The sequence below is a fragment of the Nipponia nippon genome, unplaced genomic scaffold (genome assembly GCF_047370975.1).
Source record: "Nipponia nippon isolate SJK-2023a ecotype South Korea unplaced genomic scaffold, ASM4737097v1 scaffold_1, whole genome shotgun sequence".
In the NCBI taxonomy this organism is placed as follows: Eukaryota; Metazoa; Chordata; class Aves; order Pelecaniformes; family Threskiornithidae; genus Nipponia; species Nipponia nippon.
Genome location: NW_028262290.1, coordinates 115574439 through 115596392, shown reverse-complemented (window position 1 = coordinate 115596392; position 21954 = coordinate 115574439). Strand labels below are relative to the sequence as shown.

The following is a 21954-nucleotide window of genomic DNA, read 5'->3' as shown; positions in this document are numbered from 1 at the left end:
TAATTAAACATTCAAATAGGATTATGGCACACAGATCATTATTATCTGAAGAGACTGCCATGGAAAAGAAAGGTTTATGTTTATTTATGCATACCATCATAGGTGAAAAAAACCTTTAAGCACTGGTATTGGACTGGAGATTCAACTAGATTTCCCATCTCCGCTTGAACATTACTGAAATCTTGGCCTAATATAGCTCTGAAACCATGAGCCCTGAAATTTGAATTGCCCTTAATTTTGGCTAGGAGTCAGTATTTCACATGCTATTGAAATAAGTTCCATCTGGGAGTGCTGATTCAAAGTCACAGAATGACCAGTGGTTTGTATTGAACCATACCAAGGATGATAGGCCCCTGCACCAAGGAAATGTACCCTAGATGAAGTTCTTGATGCAATATAACTTCTGTTCTTCCTTCTCCTTCTTTGTGTTCTCTTTGCTTAGTGTTTTGCAATAATGTTTTTAAAGCTTCATTTTTCCCATAAAGAAAAAGAAAAAGTATGATCACTAGATCTTTAAACTGTGGCCAGCAAGGATTTTTAAATTATAATTGTCCTTAAAAAGCTTAGGTAGCATTTACTGCCACAAATGTAAATACTCAAGCTGAGAAACTAATCAGGAAAGTTTCTTGGAGTAATTTCAAATGCAAAATACACATCTATACATTATAAAACACAAAGCTAAATATGTTACATTAATGATCCAACTTTCTTCTTGAGTTCTATACAGTGCGACTAGCATTACCTTTCACCAATGTATGTTTTTAAACTGTCTTCTAGACACTTGCTTAAGCAACAAGGCTTCTTTAAGAAGAAGCACTTAGTAAAGAGTCTTCTGGCAGACAACAGCAATTACAATGCGATAGATAACTATTACTGCTGCCCACGTTGCTCCATTCTACAGTAGCATTTCAGTTTTACCCATGTAAAATGTCCCACTTCCACGACATTGAGCACAATAACAAGTTACTAAGTTTTTGGCAAAAGGTAATTACTGAAACAATTTGTTATGTATACAAAGTGGCTCCCTTTTCAAGATGAAATATTTCAACAACTAAATAATACTCTAACTAATGATGTTTAACATGCAAATGTATTAATTTAAAATGTTGCTAAAGGAGACTACAGTACATTGGAGACATTGAAATCCCAGAAGTAAAACAGCATCTGTATGAACTGATACTCTGGACCCAAGCTGCAAATCTCACTCATGCAGTCAGTCACATATGGCTTTCAGAAAGCATTCAAAAAATAAGACAAGAACAAGTCATTTTTAAAATCTTACAGGTTTTATAAAAGCATTATTATACATTACAAAAAGACTTCTATCAATTAAAACTTACAAAACACTTAAAATGTTGAATACTCTTTTAAAGAAAGATTATCTATATTTCAATATGTACAGGTGTGGCGTATAGCAATAACCACCAGTGGGGGTCACGATGGCTACATCCAGCTTATGCTGGACTTTGCAGATGGATGGCAACACAGTAGCCAAGGGCTGTCTGGCCTAGTGACCCAGACGTATTGCTGGTATGCAAATATGACTGTAAGTCAATCATCTTACTCCATAAATAGTGGACAGCCCACGGCCCGTTGAGCTCTCCTGCACGGCAGTGGGCTGCACACCAGGATCTCCCCTTGAGCAGGGATGCCTCTCAAGGTTAGTCCTCGAAGTTGAGAGACTCCTTGCCCGAACAGATCCTCGGTAAGTGACTAACAGCATGAAATCTTAGCTAAGTGATATAAAGGACTGATTGTGCATATATAAGCCTTTAGACATAAACTGTTGACCAAGTCTAGGACTAGGATTGGATGCAGCTGCACCCAGACTCCTCTCTGAGAAGGAGTTTAGAAAGCAAGGGGGTTCTCTCTGAACCTCATGACTCAATGGGAGGGTCTCCCTGACAGTTTTGTCTGACCCTGTCCTTTATGCAGTAAATAATCAAGTGCACCTTGCCATTCGATCTTGTTAACCCACTGTCACCTTTACCATTGAACTTTGTTAACTCACTGTTTTATAGCAATAAAGTATATGGTTGCTTCTCTCTTACGAGTGAAGTGCACTCTCACTCTATCCGCGACAACAGGCAACAGTTTATATCAAAACTTGATCAAACAGGAAGACAATTCATAACTTTCATACCTCTCTAATTAGAAGTATGTACACTGTCAAAAATACGAATGTGTTTAGAAATTACTGTTTTGGTCTATAAAAATAGAAAAGAGAGACAGTCTTAAGTACCTCATCTGAAGACTCAAAAATTTCCAAACATAACAGGAGTCAGAACACAACAGGTTTACAATGGTAACCTAAAAACACCGATTAAAACCTCTTAAAAATCAGAGAAACTATCCTTCTATTTTTCTGAGGATTCCAGCTCAGAAGAACGATGATGTAAATTAACAGGGAAGAAGAAAAAGATGACTGAGTGGAAAAACACCCCTGAGATAAGGCAGAAACATTGTTATTTTTTCCGACTTGTTTGTTTCTTTGGCTTTTTGTTACTTTCAAGCTACCACATAGGCTTGAAAAGAAATCTGCCTTGTCATAGGTTTTAACAATTACATCATCACCACATAGCTAATTATTCTGACACAATACAAGTGACAAAAAAACAATAGCATAAGTTGCTCTTCTTCTTCACACTCTTCCCATTTCTGACCCCATCCCTCTATTTTTCTTTTTAACAATTTTTTTATTCCAGAATTAGATTGTTAAGAGGATAGAATAGCCACCTGCATATTTTTTCTAATTACCATCTCCCACGTCTTCCTTTTTTTCTTGTGGGTTTTTTATAGACAAGCTCTTCAAAAGCTGTGCTTTCGTCTTCCACTTCATTTTCCAAGTCTCTATCATGCACAAAACCTATATTAAAAAAAAGAAATTAATGCAGAATGGAAAACCCCAACACCCCGTCCTCTTAATAGTATGACAAGCTATGTCATTGCTATTTTATATGTCAGCAATATACCTTCATATGTGTATAACCATGTTTAAGAAGTATTGGGCTTAACATGACAATGTGCTTAAGAGCTCTGCTAGGAAGCAGAGACTGCTAAGCCACTTGCTGCCCTAGTAATTAATTTTTAGACTGAGAATCTGTTTCTATTGTTACCACTTTTGACTTTCTTTAAGAAGTATGTCTCTCCTCTCTCAAGGTTCAGTTCCAGCAGACAATACTTTTCCTTACTGACTTAAAAGACAGACTATAATGTTGCTTGTGAGACCATGGGAGCACTCCCATGTAGTCTTATGAACTACATCTTTCTTGGAACAGGAAGGTGTACCACAAGGCTTTATCACAATCAAATTTTCTAAAATAGAGCTACTTTAATGCTTTACATATAGTGCAATTTGTAAGCATGATCACTTCATTGCTGCCTTTTTGTGCAATTGTTGCAATCCCACCACCTAAATACGTGCTTAAACCTAAACATACAGGTAGGCATGATGAAGTCTTAAACTTGTCCTCAGAGGTCTGTGATGCAACAGACTGTATCAATGTATGTTACTTTTGGTGTGAAACCAAGTGAAATGGAAGTGAAAACAAAATAAAACCAACCGCATATAGTATTTTTCCACAGAACTCTTAAAAGCAAGCTAAGGATTAGTTTTGCTAGGAAGCTGGTTTCCAAGAACTTGGATCCACACTGCCTATAAATGCACTGCTGCAACAGAGTTAAGAAACAGCACTATCTTATTGGTGAAGATGAAAATAGCTTCTCTTCTGTCTTCCCTGCCCAAGTTTATATCCTGAAGACTGCACTTGAACCATAGTTACGTGCGCATCTGCGTGTGCCTGTGTGCACAAACACACACATACTTTATGAAGGCTGGGATACGCTGAGGGCCAGGGGAGGAGGCTTGCTCCATTCTGGCCACGCTGTAACTAGCCACGAGGTTCATGCTCTGTTTTAAAGAGCCACTGAGGAAAGACTGGTTAACTAATGTTTTCCAGAGTGCCTCTGTGGAGGTGCCTGTTTCTTGTTGCCTAGAGGGTAAGCGAATATCCACAACACTGCTCACTTGGAGACTAAAGTGATGCTAAGAGGCCATTACCGAACAGTGTCCTCTAGGGAGCACAGAAACCTGTGTAATTTTAAAACATACCTTCTTCTTTTATTCTATCAGAGTCCATTTTCTTCAGCCACTTACTAGCTTCATCAATGGTGGCAATCAATTTGTTGGCATGCTCGGTTATTATTTCTTCAGCTGAAATGGAGCACAATTAACATTCTGTAAGAACACTAGCTGAGAGATGGACATCAGCTAAAAGCCAAGCACAAAACGAAGTTACACAGAGCTGTGCTGTATGATGATGCTGCAAAGCAAGAAGTCTCCAGTCACCAGTGATCTCATGTGCAGGCAAATTCGTTACTGGGGATGAAGATGCTGTACATATGCCCCATTCCAATCAGCATTACTAGCACTATCAGAGGAAAAGCTCTCCATCCTTGTGCTGTCCCTTTTAAGGTATACCTGACACTCCTGAAAACATTCTGGTTTATCTGTTTTTGGGTATTAAAGTTCCTAGCTTTCATTATCCCTCTGAAATTATACAAGTCAAACATGGACCCGAGATGCTGCAGCCCTTGCTTAATTGCACCATTAAGGACTTGAAAAATGCTTGTTATAAAGTGAGGGAGAAGTAATCTCAAAGGCAAATAATTTCTGTAAATATATTTTTACTGAGTGGAAGAACAAGGTAACATTCATCAAGCAATTGTCATAACAAAATCAACTATTACCTAATTAAGCCTTCTACATATATCATATTCATCACTATTGTGGTTCATTGAGCAGAAAGCCAACTAAATAATAAGCAAAACTTTATGGACTTCATCCATATGTAAACACTTTCCATTAGGAGTAAAGATAAAGCTTACACATAAAGACCACAACCTAACTTTTAGTTACAAATTTAATGTATTTCACTGATCAGAGCTGATGAACATATCAAATATTACAGTTTTTCATTACTGTCAGACATCACCGGCAAAGTGACAACTTGACAGGGTTGGTGGATTTCTGCAACTAAAGCCAGTAACAATGTTTTGATTTAAGATGTCACTTTCCCAGAGCAAGTACCCCAAACAATTTTGTTCCTAGGCCACTGATTCAGTGATTCAATTTTGATTGCAAAAATTAGCACAGAATAATGCTTTAAGCATATGGGGGGGGGGGGGGGGATCAAGTATCGAAATATGTATCTCTTAAGTACTATAATTTACTGGACTTTATAATACCAGGGTTGCCTTTGAGTGCCTGACATCCCACAGATTTGTAGTTAAGTATCCACTTTTGTTCAGCGCTAGCAAAATTACAAGTTCAAGGGCAGCCTAATCAGAGATATCCTTAACCGAAGACTCCAAGTACTTATAACACTCTACCCCTGCATATCCAAATTACTATGGCTGGCAGAACTAAATAAGTAGGAAATAGTAGAAAAATCAGTAAAGGTTACCTGGTCTAATGTAACAGGCTGCTGTCAGACTGTATAAATTCAGAGAACATAGCACATCTGATCATGTAGTTAAAATTCACTTTACTAAAATTCACCACTAGTCACTTTACCTGTACTGTCTGATGTATTACTTTGTGTTTGGAAGAGGTGAGAATATATTTTTTTATATTTTCAGCTGTCTCAGTTCCTCTTTTCATCAGCTACCTGAAATACCTGGAAATACTTTTCTCTTGACCACATTTAAGATTTTCAAATGGAGCTTTGTCAGGTTTAGAAGTTTGGCCACAAATGACATATTAAATTGTTTAAAAGAAAACTGGAAAGGTCCTACCTTTAGCCCAGGCTTTTCTCTCATAGATTTCCTCCACTGCATCTGAAATCTTCTTAATATTCTCTTTGATTTTTCCCTGGCATAAGTTGGAACCTTCTTTATATGCTAAATGGCGTTGGGTGTAAGTCTTTTCCGTAATGGCCTTCACTACTTCCCGTCCATCATATATTATTGGATCTATCTTTGTTCTGAAAAAGTCGGCATAGTACTTGTAGTCAGCATTATTATTTCTGTGTTCATCTGTGTTTCTGTGCTCTATGTAAGCTGCACTGGCCACTGCACTTCCTTCTGCATGCAACTTTTCTTCCCCACTGCTCTCTGTTGGTGTCACAGGTTCAGAAGTGTCTGCCTCCATGTTTTCTGACTGGCTGAAATAGTTTTCAGAGCTCTGGATAAATCTGACTCCACAGAGGTCACACTGGGTTTGATCAATATCTGCTTTTTTGAAGATGTCCGATAAAAATTCCTCTCCTTCCATTGCAAGAGGCTCAGCTTTGGAGCAGGCCTTCCTTTTCCACTTCACACACAGAGAAACAAACTGAAAGACACGATGCAGCTGGCGTTGAGCAGATGCTTTCTGTTCTTGCTTCTGTTGCTTGCTGAGCGCAATGACTTCCAGGGGATCCTTTTGGTCCTCTAAGCAATGAACCCTTTCAAGTTCCTTTTCTAGCTCATCAGCGTATTCTGTCTTATCCAAAGAGGTCATAAACCTTTCAAGGTTTATGGGTTCATACAGGATGCCCCGTATGGGTGGATGCCCCTGAGTGTACACGGAGTCCCACTTCCATCGGCAGTCAACCAAGTACTCTGCATCTCGCTCTGTCAGAAGCTCTTGCAGGCTTACAGCGATTTCTCTTACATGTGTAGCATCGCTCACTTGTTCCACAACCCTCAGCAATCTTTCAGGCACTTTAGAGGGAGAGTCTTTTCTCATTGATTTCAGCATCGCCTTGATTTCAGGAAAGTGGTGGCATAAGAGGGATCTATATTTAGAATTCTGCACCTGGTCAGCATTCAGTAACATCACTAAGCACAGCACTACAGTCCGCTCAGCCTCCCCTGAAGTTATGCAATCAGGATCCTCGAAAGCATCCAGAAGGACATTGAACTTTCCGTAAACTCCACACAAAACTTCTGCTAGATAATGGAGATGAAATCTGAAATTCTGTACCGCTGCATATGCGTCCTTTGGTCTATACTCCTGTATAATAGAAAATGTGTCTCTAAGTTCTTTGTTATGGTCCTTGCTTCTGAACAAAAACTCCCAGTAATGAATCAGAGCAATGTAACTCTTTGGAAAGCAGAGAGTAATGTTCTTGGAGAGACGCATCAGGACAGCACAACAGAGAATATACTGGAATTCCAGCAACATGACCGTATTTCCTATGCTTGGAATCAAGTACCTTGTGCATTTCTTGACCAGGACATTCATAAAACGGAAAAAAAAACTTTTACAGTTTTCCGGGTTCTTATGAACATAGAATTGCTCAAGTGAATTTTCAAGAAGTCGAATGAAGCACAAGTGCGTTCTCCCTGCATTTTCAGCATTTTTGTCAGGTAGCAACATACCATGTCTGCCTGCTATTCCTTTGGCCTTTCCTCCTCGGCCTTTACTCTTTGGGGAGTTTTCTGCCTTTGACAAAGCAAAGTTTAGCTCTCTGTTATAATCATCCTCTTCCTTAAAAAGAAGTTTCTCAAATTCTTCAGGATATCCCGAAGATAAGACGAAAACTTGCATGGCACTTAGCCACAAGTCAGTTGATTCTCTTCTGGCTGCAGCGTCTTCATTTTTAAACTTAAATGTGATGTATTCCTTCAACACCGCTCTACAGGGTTTGGAAATAATGTTACTGAATTCCAGTATTTCTTTGCATGCCTTTGGGTTCTCAGACAGTATTCTCAAATGAAAATGATTAGGAAAAAACACTTCCAGGAGGGCTTTACACGATGCATATTTGTCAGCAGTCAGAATGTCATCAAAGCTTTTGCACTGATTCAGTAGCTCTTCAGGGAAAGTGCGTGTGGCTTCCAACAGCAGTCCGTTTATTGCCACCAGATGCATTTTACACTGAAATATTTTCTTTGCTTCATGGCGCAACAAAGGCTTATGGTAATCCTCACATGTTTTATCTTCACAGTTCAAGCCAACAATGAACTTCATACAAATATCAGGGTAATGCTTGTTCAGTAACTCATGGGTTATAGAGCACAACCTGCTTAACAAGTGCTGCTTCAAAGCTGATTTTACCTCCTCTGTGCTTACTGAGAAATCACCTTTTGTCTTCCTCTCTTTTAGACTTAGCTTGTCTGACAAAAACTTGAGAATGGGTTCAGCTTCATTTGGAGACACCTGGCAACTGTCACCTGTTGGGACAATCCCAAAATAGGCAAAGCATGACTTCACCATATCTTTCTCCGCATTGGTGGCTGCTTTCTTCAAACCTTTAACCAGACTCAGAAGAGCCATTAAGCCGTGCGTTGCCATAAAGAGGATGTTCTGGCTAGGAGTGCTGCAGCGAGATAATGCAAAGAGGGCTTCAACTGCACCAGCAGAATGATTCAGAGATAGGAACTGACCGTATGCTGTGCTCAGCTTTGCAAAGTCCCCCTTCAGAACTCCCTGCAAAAACACAGCCTCAGCAATGCCAGACTTCTGCTGAGTTTGTTCACAAAGTTCAAGGGCTTCTCTTAGGATGACCTCCATGCCCGCCAGGTCTGATTCTGAACAGCGAGTCACACCAGCACGTGCTGCAGCAAGCAAACACGATGCACGAAACTCTTTTATAGCTGTGAGGTTGGCTGCTTCCAGAGCAAACCCGTGTTGTTTCATTAACTTTGCAGCTTCTTCCTCTCGACCTTCCCTTTTCAATAAGTCTGCTGTTTGGCGCAAGCATCCACGGGACTTCAGAAACTCAAGCTGATCCTCTGTATCAAGTTTTGAGAGGACTCGCATCATTTCCTCAGTTCTGTTCATACGCAGGTACTTTGCAGCTGCTTCCAAATACAACTGATTTGCTGTACATGAGAGTTTGGAAACCATTTGTCCTTTTGTATTTAACATCTCTTCATATCTGAAAGAATAGGTACATCAATTACTGCCATAGATGACTAACCTAGACAAAAAAAATACTGCATTTTTAAAAAGCCTCCAAAACATTAAACAAATAGCTGCCCCCAGAAGCCCTTCCTTCAAAAAGGCCAACTATTTCAAGTGATATGTCTATTATGCGAAAAACAATCATATCATCTTAAAAGATCTACAGAAAGAATTTAGTTACAACATAAGGCTGTCTGAAGCAAGATCATTAAAACTTCTGGTACAAACAAGATCACAAGGTTTACAGCATTAGTGAATTTTTCTCCATGCTGTCAAATCACTGTACAAATTATTTTAATCACACTTTGCCAGTGATAATCTTCTATTTAAGCCTCAATATAGAATGGTTGTTTACATGAAAAGAAGCCAGAATGAAATAAATCAGAACTTCAATGAATTCTCCACAGGCTAATATAGATAATATTCTGTAAAATTTACATAAACTGCTCAGTTTAGAGAACTCTTTCAATTCTGTCGTATGTATCTACATATACTTTGCTGCTTATTGAGTGCCTGAGCAAAGCACCTGGTTGCATCTTTCAAAACATGCACTTTAAACCACTCAGTTATTAATTACTATTGGCTGATGTGAAATTATTAAGATATCCTCTAAGCCAGTCTGGCAAAAGTATTTTCTCCTGCATGCTGAGAATGAGTAATTTTTTCCTGATGGGTAAGTAAATTATCATTAGCCTTTCATTATCATCTTTTTCATGATAAACGTGGGAGTGCAGATTTTTGTACCTATGCTTATGAATTTGCATGAATGATTTGGGGAGGCTGATTTTAAAAAATCATTAGTTGGTAAGGTGACTTTAATGCTTGAATTTTTTGATCAAACTATCTCTACATATTAAACAACCTTAGTCCTTCAAAAAACAGTTGCCATTACTAAAGGTACATCACAAAGTATTTCAGTGAAGGTGTGTAACTGTAGGCCTTGCTAGAATTCTAATTGGTGTATATATTCTTTAAAAGTCATCAATCAATTCAGGTGTAATGAAACGTGTGGCCAATAAATGAACTGTTTATGCAAGAATGTGCTAATGAGGTCACAGGGATGGTCCCAGATGCAAAGTTCTGTCAAAAAGATACTAATAAAATCAGTTTATCAAGCACAGTGTGAGGCAGATCTTAACTGCCCTGAGCCAGCACAGGGGAGATGGTATGGAAAAGTTCATCTCAGAGACTGGGACCAAGAATCTGTCAGAGAGGCAGTAAACATTGGTCATTTAAATTACTATTCTTTTCTCTAAGTTAGAAATTTTGAGAGACAAATAGTTTATTATTTGCCACAACGACTGCTGCATTATATACCACACATCTAATGGTTATACTCCTACAGAAGTCAGTGACTAAGAGGCTAAATCCATTACTATTTCACTCTTAAAAGAGAAGTATTAAATACTTCTATTAAATGTTTTTGTCGTATTTACCATAAGAATCTAGTTCAGAGGACTGGCTGAAGGAGAACTTGCATGACTAGTAATACAGACTAGAAAAAATTCCCAGGAAAATGAAGCTACTCACTGCTCCAGCTGTGAATGCAGTAGAATGCTTTCACCATGTTATCATTACTCAAGAGAGAATTCTGACAAAGTTAATTTAACTTCATATAAAACAAAGTCATCAGCCAAAATGCTTGTGAAAATTTTATGGTGAGCCAGTTGTATTATGTCGAATTTGGAAATGGGAAAGATAATTATATTCCAATACCCTCGTGGAAGACATACCTTTCAACTGCCTTTGCTGCTTCTTCATAGAGTTCTTCCTGACAATACATTTTAATTGCCAGATCAAACTCCTCAATTTGTTCATAACATTCAGATGCTTCTTTGTAGCACTGGCTTTTCTGATAGTAAACTGCAGCATCTTTCATCTGCAATGCAGAAGTCAGTAATGAAACTGAAGTGCTCTACACAGTCAAAACTACATGAATAGAATAAATGTAGTAATTCCATCATGTAGGTGTCTCATAGAGAAGCACACTTTACTAAAATGTTATTAAAGTATCTGAATGTAATCAAATACCTATTAAAGTAACCATCATTAAAACTGAACAGATTTTTAAAAAGCCTTCGAAATGTTTGTGTCCGAAAAACTAGAATGTAAAATTAAAGATATTATACAGGATTTCTTTATACTTTTTATTCACCCAGCTCTGCCTGTTATTAAAGAACACCACACACACTTCTGTTGACTGGCAAATCTTGCAAATTTCTCAGAATCAACAGGAATAAATTAAAACAGTTATGGATGCAGTGTGGGAACCCTAAGCTTGTATCTTAAAATTTAAATATTTGGGAACAATTACTTTACATTCTTTTAGTGGAAATGCACTGCAAATAAAATATGTGAAATATCGTCATACACCTGGAAAATTATTGTTAGTACATTACTTAATCCTTGCAAGTTTCAAGGTTCCATTTAGATGGCTTTAATCAATGAAGTTTCAATATCATCAGAGTATTGAATGAAGAACAGCTTAAGTTTCATTAAATCAGTCATGAATTAACTTTCGACTGCAAAGCAGAAATGACTGATGGTGACATTTGAGGAAAGCCAAAGAAATAAACCTAGACTGCATAATTGCATCATTGTCCTCTTCATTCCTCTTCTGGCTATTCTGTGACAAATGCTTCCTCTTGAACAGCCCAGCTTAAAGAGTTGTTTTAGTTCAGTTACTACCATGTTACAGAAAAATACTGTCACCTTATGAGTAATATGAGGGGGAAAAAAACTGTAGGAAAAGGAAAGTGTAAGGAGAGGATAGTTTAGAGGATTTAATACCTTTCCTAACTTTTTACACAGTTCTGCACAAAGCCGGAACTCCTTTGATTGAAACAGACATTTTAGTGACAGTTTTGGTTCTCCACATTCCAAGTAAGTTTTAGCCAATGTCATATATTCCATCTGTTTTTCCCTGTAGAAAGTAAGAGAAAATTACCACTTACATCCAAATTAAGTTTAGGATCACATGATCTGTCACTGAATCCAACCAACACCGAGGTATTACCTTACAATTAGTTATATTTTGGGCTGACACTGTTCTGTCCAGAAGTCTGGTCCAGAATCTCACTGATCTGGCAGTAATTTTTTTTTTCCCCAATTCTCAAACTAAGTATACTAGTGTGGTTTTGTGCTGCTTCTCTTTTCCAGCTTAACTTTCTCCTTCTTCCTTTCTGCTGCCTAGCCCCAATGCCATTAAAGACAATAATCAAATTTGTTCTCAGCCTTTGTGCTGTATAACGAAACAAGCCCAGCCTTTCTGGTATCATCACAGCATGTCTGTTTGTTCCCAGACCTAGTCTGAATTCATCATTCTTGAGCCTGGAGGATCAGAACTGTACAGAGAATTTCATATTATAGAGCACATAGGAATCTTACTTATGCTTTGTACACCAGCATTAATATCACTGCTACAAAAAAAATATGCCACTTTCACAGCTTCATTATTACATATGTTTTGTCAGCTTAACATATGCTAATATACGCAATTTCTCCTCAAGTTTTATCCAGTTGACAAGCACGCCAGCTTACAGCCAACTGAAAAAAAGTTTTTTCAGTCCCATCAACAAATTCTCTATGATTATGAAATTTTATGAGTATCCTTATACTTCTAGCCAAGGCCACTAATATAAAACAGGTAATTAAAAAAAGTAAAACCTTGATTAACTCCAGCCATAACATTTCTCCAGACCTTCCCCCTTCTCCCTTCAGCGCTAGCTTCTTCTGCTCTGGTCGTTCCTTACCCCCTCTGTTATCACTGCTAGTTTTCAGCCTCCCCAGCATGAACAGGAATTAATTCACTTAGGTCTAGAGTCCTCCCCATGAATTTTTTTCCTGTCTTATTTGAGACAAGTCCCAAACAGTTTTTCAGCCTGTTCAGGAATCTGCAAATTTTCTCCCCTGTCAAACTCTTGAGCTATTTTGCCCAGTTGACAGCATGAACTAAATGATTCATCTCAAAATCTGTCCCTTTAAAACTGTCCTTTGGTTCAGACCTAAGTTCCGCTTTTTTAGTTTACATTGACTCTACCGCTAATTTTACCTCAAAGCTCACATTTTATTAGCAGCTTTTCTTCCCCAATGTACAACACCATTCCTCCTTCTTTGTTAAGTGAATATGCAGTGGGATTAAATGAAGTTGAGCACTGCTGATGGCATATGCTCTTCTATCTATGTCTAAGAATATAAAGCCTCTTGAGGTAATGCAAATCCTGTTGCTTTTCTCTCACATAACCAGTAAGCCCTTTCAATGGCCACATTTGGTTTGGACAGCCTATGAGGTACAACTGCTTTCACTACTGCCCAAAGGCAGCAGTGCCCCAGATCCTGTTGGAGCTGTGCTAGACCTTCCAATTTCTTAAACCTCTTTTGCCACCCACAGACAAAGATGTGAAGACACCTCGCCCACATGGTTCTCCAGTGTCTCCGTCCAGTCCCACAACTGTGGTGGGAATCTCCCCCTGCACACAGCCAGGAGGTCTGGCACCACAGAATGACACTCGCTCATCTACATTTACACTTACCTGGGGCTGCTTTTCTTTGAGCGCACTTTGAGAACAGCATCGTGTGCCAGGGCCAGTTTTGACTTCTCAGCTGCTCCTCCCTTTTGGTAACATTTGGCTGCCACCTGGGGTGAAATCATACACAGCATTCACACATGTACATCCAGCCCATGGCTTATCATATAAAAGCAATACTTAATTTTACAGTCACTGTAATGGAAAACAGAAAGACTGGCAGGGTGCCTGGAAGAAGGAAAAGGTAAAACATTGCAGTATGTTTTCAGGAAAAAAAGAAAAGCTTTAAAGTCAGTCCACATGTTACTAGCACAATTAGAATTTTAATTATGATGTTTTACATGGAAGTAGTGGAAGCAAAATTCCTGGTAAGCTGATAGAACAAATAGCACGTGCAATTTGAATGATGGCCTAAACCATTAATTGGTAAGTCACCAGGCATCTGCCACATAAATTCTGTTAATAAAAGTTAGGAAAACCAATGTGTGCAAAGTTAAATTGAGAAACATGGAACATTTCTTCATGCTTTTACCATACCAGGCCCTTTCTGTGGTAAGCTAAAGAGAAGCATCGGGAGTTACCATGCTCCTAGCAAGGTTTGCTTCATTATCACCTCACTTATTCTGCAATAGCATTATTTCTTTATTCTATCCATTAATTTAGTATTTGCTTCTGTTTGGAAATTGCACATTGCAAGCCACTCTTAGAACTGCCAAATTCACCAGATAATTTCTTCTTAATGTAGCAATGATAAGCAAAGATCAGGGTTATAAAGAAAACAGAATAGCAGATAATATAGCTAATACACTTCAGATTTCAAGATGAAATTTTCTCAGCTGTATGTTTTTTGTCTAAACACTTTTCTGCCCATTTAGGAAATTGCCTTTTTTTTCAAGGGGAGATAAAGACTGTATAGTGGCAGCTGATTATTTTATTTTTTGCCTTCCTATAAATATCTATTTACCATACAAACAAATTATATGTTTCTATCAGCAAAAAAATGGAAGCCTTCCTTCTGCCAAAGTATCCAAAATTATATTCCATAGATTCATAGATTATCTCAAGTTGAAAGAGATCCATAAGGATCATCGAGTCCAACACGCTGCTCCTCACAGGACTACCTAGAACTAAACCCTATGACCAAAGCATCGTTCAGATGCTCCTGGAACTCTGACAGGCTTAGTGCTGTGAGCCTGGGGAGCCTGTTCCAGTGACCAACCACCCTCTCAGTAAATAACCTTTTCCTAATGTCCAATCTGAACTTCCCCTGACGCAGCTTCATTCTATTTCCTCGTGTCTTATCACTGGTCATCAGAGAGAGGAGATCAGCACCTCCACCGCCCCCCTTGAGAAAATTGTAGACTGCAATGAGGTCACCCCTCAGCCTTCTCTTCTCCAAGCTGAACAAGCCAAGTGACCTCAGCCACTCCTCGTAAGTCTTGCCCTTGAGACCCTTCACGATCTTGGTCGCCCTCCTCTGGACACACTCTAATAGTTTTATGTCCTTCTTATATTGAGGCACCCAAAACTGCACACAGTACTCGAGGTGGGGCCACACCGGTGCAGTGTAGAGTGCGACAATCACCTCCCTCGACTGGCTCGCTAAGCTGTGCTTGATGCAGCCCGGGACATGGTTGGCCCTTTTGGCTGCCAGGGCTCACTGTTGATTCATATTCAACCTGCCATGAACCCAAACCCAAGATCTCTTTCCACAGGGCTGATCTCCAGCCTCTCATCCCCCAATTTGTACATATAACCAGGATGAACCCGTCCCAGGTGCAGAATCCAGCACTTGCTCTTGTTAAATTTCATAGGGTTGATGATTGCTGAGATCTCTAGTCTATCCAGATCTCTCTGTAAGGCCTCTCTACCCTCGAGGGAATCCACAGCTCCTTCTAGTTTAGTATCATCAGCAAACTTAAGTTAATGTACATTTGATTCCTGCATCCAGATCATTCATAAAAACATTAAAGAGCACTGGCCCTAACATTGAGTCCTGGGGGACCCTGCTGGTGACTGGCTGCCAGCCTGATGTAACCCCCATTTACTATAACTCTCTGAGCCCAAGCCGTCAGCTAATTGCTCACCCACAGGAAAGTTAAAATCACCCATAAGGACAAGGGCAGTTGGTCTAGAGATATCCCTTAATTCCTTGTAGAATAATTCATTGGTGGTGTTGTCCTGGCTGGGTTTTGCTTCCATTCCATTAACTGTCATCCTGTATCTGGATTGTATCAACTATAATTTAGGAAAAAAAGGCTGTAAAATTTCTGTAAGGGAATGAAACCATCATTTTGCTACTCTTTCTGCGGTGTTCTTAGTGCTCCCTTGGTTCTTACATGCTGTTCCTTAATGTGTTTTTTGTATCTGTCCCTAATTACTGTCCAAAAAAAACATAAAAGGGCTCTGAGATCACCACTCAAATCAATATACTTCCAAGAAATGTTTTCATTTTCCTACAGTAATGTGTAATGATATTGTCAAGCACGTGGTTTAGATTCACAAATTCCAGTCAATTCCAGTTGTTGCTAATAATTGTTTTTTCCAACCATCCTTCATTTGTGCACATTAAAATGTTTTTCCCCTCACTAGACTGCAAATTTTTGCATAGTGAATTTAAGATTACAGACAATAGGCTTGCTCTCCCTACTTCTGGCAAGTCATTTACAAGTAGTCTGTAGACACCTACACAACTACAAACCACAAAGATACACTGCTACAGAGCAACTGAAGGCTTACAGATAATTTTATAGACACAAAGAAAAAAAGAAAGGTTTCAGAATAGGCAAGAATCTTTATTTCAGATAAACATATGCTCCTACCTCCCAGAACTGATGTTTAGCATAGTAGTCTCCCTGTGCAATCCATTCTTCTGGAGTTGAAGTTTTAGCAAACATGCTGTCGTCTAAGTCTAGAAGGTCAGGGGTAATTATATTATGTCAGAATGGATAAAGAACAGAAACCACTTATCATGTACCAAAACTAAGCATTAACATCTCATAATGTTCCAAACTCTTGATGATTTGTGCTCACACCAGTAATGGTAACTATGAGTTAAATATATTTTATCCCTCTCAATCAGCACTGAAAATCAACAAGTTGGGTTTGGTTTTGAAGGACCTTTAAAAATCATGCTTAGTTTTTGGACAAAACTTTGAGTAAATCCATTGTCTTTACAGAAACCAAATTCTTTCATTTGATAAATCTTTTAGCTGGGATGGTTTTCCACGAACAGCCTTCATTACTGTGCAGGAAAAATTATACTAATGAATTAGCAATGAAGTTATGTATTAACATATACAACCGATCTTTAGAGCCAGAAGAAATAAGACCCACCGAAAGCAGTGGAAATTTGCAAGGGCGGTTATCAATGCATACTGTTAGAGGGACCAAGGAATTTAACCTTCTTTATTACACAGCCTAAAAGCAAGAAGGCATGAATAGGCTGTCCTGTCTGACAGTCCTTTAAGAAAGTTTTAGGATAACTTTACCTTTCTTTTCATTTGCTTTGACAACCTGAACAAATTCTCTTTCAATGAAATACTTAAAAGCTGGAGCCCGTTTATCACTGTCTTCATCAAAGATCCAAAGATTGACCCTGGCTCTTGTAATGGCAGTATACAATTGCTTTAGTTCTCCATTCAGCATCTGAAGCAGAACAAACAAAGATAAAAAAAAAAAAAGGGCAACACACCAAAATAAAATAAAACAAAATAAATGAAATGCCAGATGAGCTAAATTGTTAGAAAGAAAAATACTTTGCAGTTATAAGAAAACAGTGAATATATACAGAACGAATAACAAATAAGAAAGTATCTTTAAGTAAGCAAGTCTAAATATTAAATATGTGATTTTTCAAATACATAGGCCATTGTCCAGCTAATTTGCATGCAACTACAGCTACAGCAAATCTAGCAGCTGCAGGTGTGACAGTCCATTTTCCTTCTAATCAATTGCACATAATTACTGTTTTTTTACCATACAATCCTGAAAATATCTGACTCACTAGGTTCTAAGAAGTTTCCTTAATTTGAAGGTAGTGACACCGATCTGAAACCAGACTAAAGTAATAACAAATACTACCAAGCTGATTTGCTATTTGCTTTAACCACAGCTGTTCTGCAAATATACCTAAAAGTCTATTACATGTAGTTTTTATTTTTCTTATCAAATTACATTTGCAGAAAACCTCTTACCTTTCAAAATCAAGATTATATTATACAAATGTGAACAACCACCAAAAAGATAAAGCAACCTTGATAAACATGGAACTACGGGGTGAAAGTATTTCTTGAACAAATTTCCCTACTTCTAAGATTTAAGAATTTAGTTTATTCTTTCTATTCCCAGTGTTAGAAAAAACTCACCTTGTACATTTCTAAATTAAAAGTTCTTTTCTGTGTACCAGTAGCATCCTCTAAAGGCATTTCGATTAGCAATTTGCTTCCTACTTGCACATCCGAACCAGGAGTATAAGAAGAAATGATCTTCCATTCTTTGCTGGCCTAAAATGTCAAGAGAATGAGGTTACTTGTATGCAGCAATCACTACTGCCCACATATGCAAATAAGGTCATGTGCTGTGACCGACCAACACACACCCACAACTGAAGAAGGCTCAAAGGAGATGAGAGGAAAAAAAAAATAGTATCTCAGGGAAGAATGTAAAGAATGACGACAAATTTTCATCAAGAAAGCTGAACTTCATCTCAACACAAGTGGTATTGGAGGGTAACCTTTGTTTGAGATAACACAGCTGTACCAGGCAGTCATCAGGGTGAATAAACAACTTTCCCTGAAATAGCTAGTAGAAAGTAATGTCCCCCTGAGCCAGCCAGACCAACATGGGAGAAGTGAACACGTGGCTCGGCCCAGAGTGTGTAAAAACTGAGCAACAAACAAAACAAACCTGGAAGAGTGCAACTGGCTTGAGCTGGCTTCAAGCTACATATTACTTCCCAGGGACTGCGGATGCACAGCATCATGACGGTGGAGCACATAGGCACTGCTAATGGGAATCACGTTTGTATTGTGATTTTGCTGTATATTGCCATTGTTACGTTATGCTTGTCTTGTGATTTCAGAATACTGCTGTATTACTCATCTAAGTCTAGATCACATGCAACACCTAATGTAAATAAGTAAATTTGATATTAAACATGAAAATCTCCCTGGGTAGACTACAAATTTTCAGCTAAACCTGGAGATACACCCCTACAATGGATAACCCATCTATGGGGAAAAGAAGCAAATCAGGTTACCCTCACTATGAAGGAGGCTTAAGGTTTAGTCCTTGTGCCGAGGATTCTCCTACAAACCCCAATACCGCAACAGGCAGACTCACTGTGGGGGTGCGCTGTCTGCTGGACCAGGCAGCTCCCTGCCAGCCCAGGGCAGCGTGAACGGTAAATGGTGGTGGGATAACGCTCATGAGCTGCAAACTGTCATGGTAAAATCTGCTAAGACATGTTGGATAGATCCGCGTCTGTAGGTCAGGATGGGCAGCCGCCAAGCTCAGTGAGTTGTAGGCCAGTTGGCCTACAACTCACCAAACGTCTTCCTTGTAGCACCAAGGAGACTTGGAGCAAGCAGGATCCATACAAGCAGAGGCAAATGCCTGCTGTTGTTTGGCTGGTGCACTGAAGAGGCAGTTCTCTGAACAGGGCCCAGATTATTTGCCTTGGCAGGAAAGGGCAGAGGATTAAGAAGAGGGCCATTCGGCACATCATCTTTGGCATGCAAGTCATCACTGCTTACGTAAAGCATGACAGGGGGAGGAGGGAGGGAAGGGGCAGGTATGGCCATGGACAAAACAAAATGGTTGATGGTAACAGTGGTATCAATTTGGTCAACAGCTTGCTGGGGTTTTGGGGTTTGGGGTTTTTCCTTTTTTGAGTCTTCATTCAAACCTGCTTCATGAAACAGGAGACTCATTTCAAATCTCATTTTCAAGGCCAATAAAAAGCAAACCCAACAAATTATAAACAGTACATAGCCGTATTTGCTGTGTTTACAACAGTTCAGAAATTCAGCTTTTCAAAACTAGAAAACCTCAGGGTGAGCTTCTTTCTTGCCTGCTTGTTTAACTGCTCAAATCAACTCAATTACTCATGACTTGCAGGAACATGGAAGAATTAGACGGGAGCAGTTCTCTAGGCCTGACGTACATTAGTCTGTCTGAGTTAAAATGCTCAACACACTCAACTCCAGATTCTGCTATTAGTTCATTGTTTTTCTCAGCACAACTCGCATCACCAAAACCATATCAACTTCAAGAAATCTATCATGATAGCCTCTATAATACTGTCCCCAAATCTCAGTGAGGAAGATTCAAGGTCATTCACCTCAAGTTCCTTCCTTCTGCCCTCACCACATGATGTCTACTAGCCTCTATGAAGAGTCACTAGTAAGCTGCCCTGTTTTCCTTTATACATCTGTGGTTTTCATCTGCTGAAAGCCACATCTGAGACAGTGTTTTGAGGGCTAGAGGCAGAGGGCATCTGCAACAGAGATGTTCACACTGAATGTTTAATTGCAGAGCAACTCAGTCATGGCCATTCTCAAGTCTCTTTAGGCATGTTCAGTAAGGATGCTGCCTACTGCCTGGCTGGGGCAGGGGGCAGGGACCTCGGTGATGCTCCGCAACAACAGCAAAGCTTCTGCGCTCGACAGCTCTTTGCGAGGAGCCTCAAGAACCACACCCCTGCCAGGTCTGGAGATTCAGGAAACCCTGCAGGGGCAGGGTCTGAGCTCCCTGGAGAACCACAAAGGGGGAAAAGGAAGTACATAAAAAATACAAAACAAAACACCTCCAGGAAAAAAAGCCTTCTTCAGCCAAGGCCATTCTATGGGTGATGGTCTCCACTATAGAGATCATCCTGTTTCCTGACAACTCCTGAGCTAGACCAGAATGAGTTTTCTGGATCTAAGCTGTGGATGGCTACACAGCACACCCCCTCCCCTCCCCCCAGACACATACACACACTATTTGATTCTAAACATAATTGTTTTACTAAGTTTTTAATTAAAAAAAAAAAAAATCATTGTTTCATTTTGTCTGCAGCTGACAAAAGATTTCAGCTATAAGCTAGCAAACCCAAAAAATCACACTGTGAACAGAGTGGTGATGCAAAGCAGGGGGTCTAAAGTGTTTTTTTGGAACCCAGAATCCCACTATAAGATAAAGGGTATGCGAGGGTGATGGAATGTCCCTCCAGCAACTGCTCCAACCTGAACACGGAGCAGCTGGTAGGGACACGCTGTAAGCTAGCGCCGTAGTCTCGGCATGTAGCAGAAATGTGCGTGTGTGCGCGCACTGTTGTGTGAACCCCAAGGCTCTCCCTTACATTGCAAGAGCCAGTCTGAAGGAAGATGCAGCACTAAGGGAAGAGGCATTAATTCATAAACCTATGAGCTCTCTTTTCTACTGTGACGAAACCAATCACCTTCAGAGAAAACAATGAATCCTTCCCCAGCTGTAAAGCCAATTAGACCACTTGTAAAATCAAGACATTAACAAAAAATGCAGAAATGGATAAGAATTAAATACCTCTGAGTCTGTGAAAAAGTTGTAAAGGAGTACATCATCAAATTCCAACCCCTTTGCTTCATAAACTGTTAGTACAAGTGCTAAACTGAGTTCCTCGGGTATCTTCTCCTTTGCAGTTTCATTTGCCACTAATACCACCTGTCATAAAATACATTAATGAAAAGAATATATTAGGAAGCAAAATAGGTAACAGCCTCATAGAGATAGCACACAAATGTCACGATAATGCAAGAGCTTTCTCAAAACCAGACAGCATTTAACACAGACATTCCAGTACACCCCGCAAAAGAGGTCATAAAGCTGGCACTAGAAGACTGACAAATGCGTGGTATGAGAAGACAGTCATAGATCTGGTGTAAAAAAATTTGGAGTTAGAAAGGAACAGGACAGGAAATACCTGATGGAAAAAGAACAGAAAGAGCCAGACGTGTATTAAGAAACAGAAACCAACACAATAAAGGTTTCTAAGTTTAAAAAGAATAATTTATCAGTGAGATACAAGGGCTTAAAAAAGAAAGTTGTGGGCAGTCCATATAAAATGATGATTTAGCAACAGAGCTGGAAGAATCTGCAAAAAGCTGTATACCTAAGAAAAGCAAACCTGATGTGCTCCAAATTCAATGGGTTGTGTTTTCCTTTTGTTGCCCCTCAGCAGAATTGCTAGGTCACTAACACTGCAGGACTCCAAGACTGTAGGTTTTGGTCCATCAAAGAGACCGCAGTCCTTAGGAAGCCGATCAAAAGATTCTGGGAAATAATGCTGAAGCAAATCAACCACTCCAGATGCTAAACGGAGAATACCTGTAACAAGCAGCATACAGATTTTAAACTTCAGTCTGACTGTCTCATACTCTCTCGCAAACACAGTTTTAAAAGATTTTGTTAGAATTTTGAAATCAAGAAATATCATGACAAAAACACTCGTTAGAGAAGAGAGAAGCTGTAAGGTCCACTTTATGTTTCTGCCATTTTGAGTGGATCTCATTC

The 21954-nt window shown here is 39.3% G+C and overlaps 1 protein-coding gene across 3 annotated transcripts in view; it reads right to left on the bottom strand.

Annotated features, from left to right (window-relative positions):
* Positions 1-1249: 1249 nt before the first annotated feature.
* Positions 1250-21954, bottom strand: part of TRANK1 (tetratricopeptide repeat and ankyrin repeat containing 1) — a 61003-nt gene continuing 40298 nt past the window's right edge. For all 3 annotated transcript variants that reach the window (XM_087768058.1, XM_087768065.1, XM_087768059.1), the window contains 11 exons: positions 21569-21768; positions 20968-21105; positions 17787-17924; positions 16911-17067; positions 16242-16330; positions 13426-13529; positions 11684-11816; positions 10627-10772; positions 5797-8867; positions 4112-4213; positions 1250-2866 (listed from right to left, as the gene is read on the bottom strand). In XM_087768058.1, coding sequence (XP_087624184.1) covers positions 2754-2866; positions 4112-4213; positions 5797-8867; positions 10627-10772; positions 11684-11816; positions 13426-13529; positions 16242-16330; positions 16911-17067; positions 17787-17924; positions 20968-21105; positions 21569-21768 — 4391 coding nt within the window. In that variant the 3' untranslated portion in view covers positions 1250-2753. The remainder of the gene's footprint in view (positions 2867-4111; positions 4214-5796; positions 8868-10626; positions 10773-11683; positions 11817-13425; positions 13530-16241; positions 16331-16910; positions 17068-17786; positions 17925-20967; positions 21106-21568; positions 21769-21954) is intronic.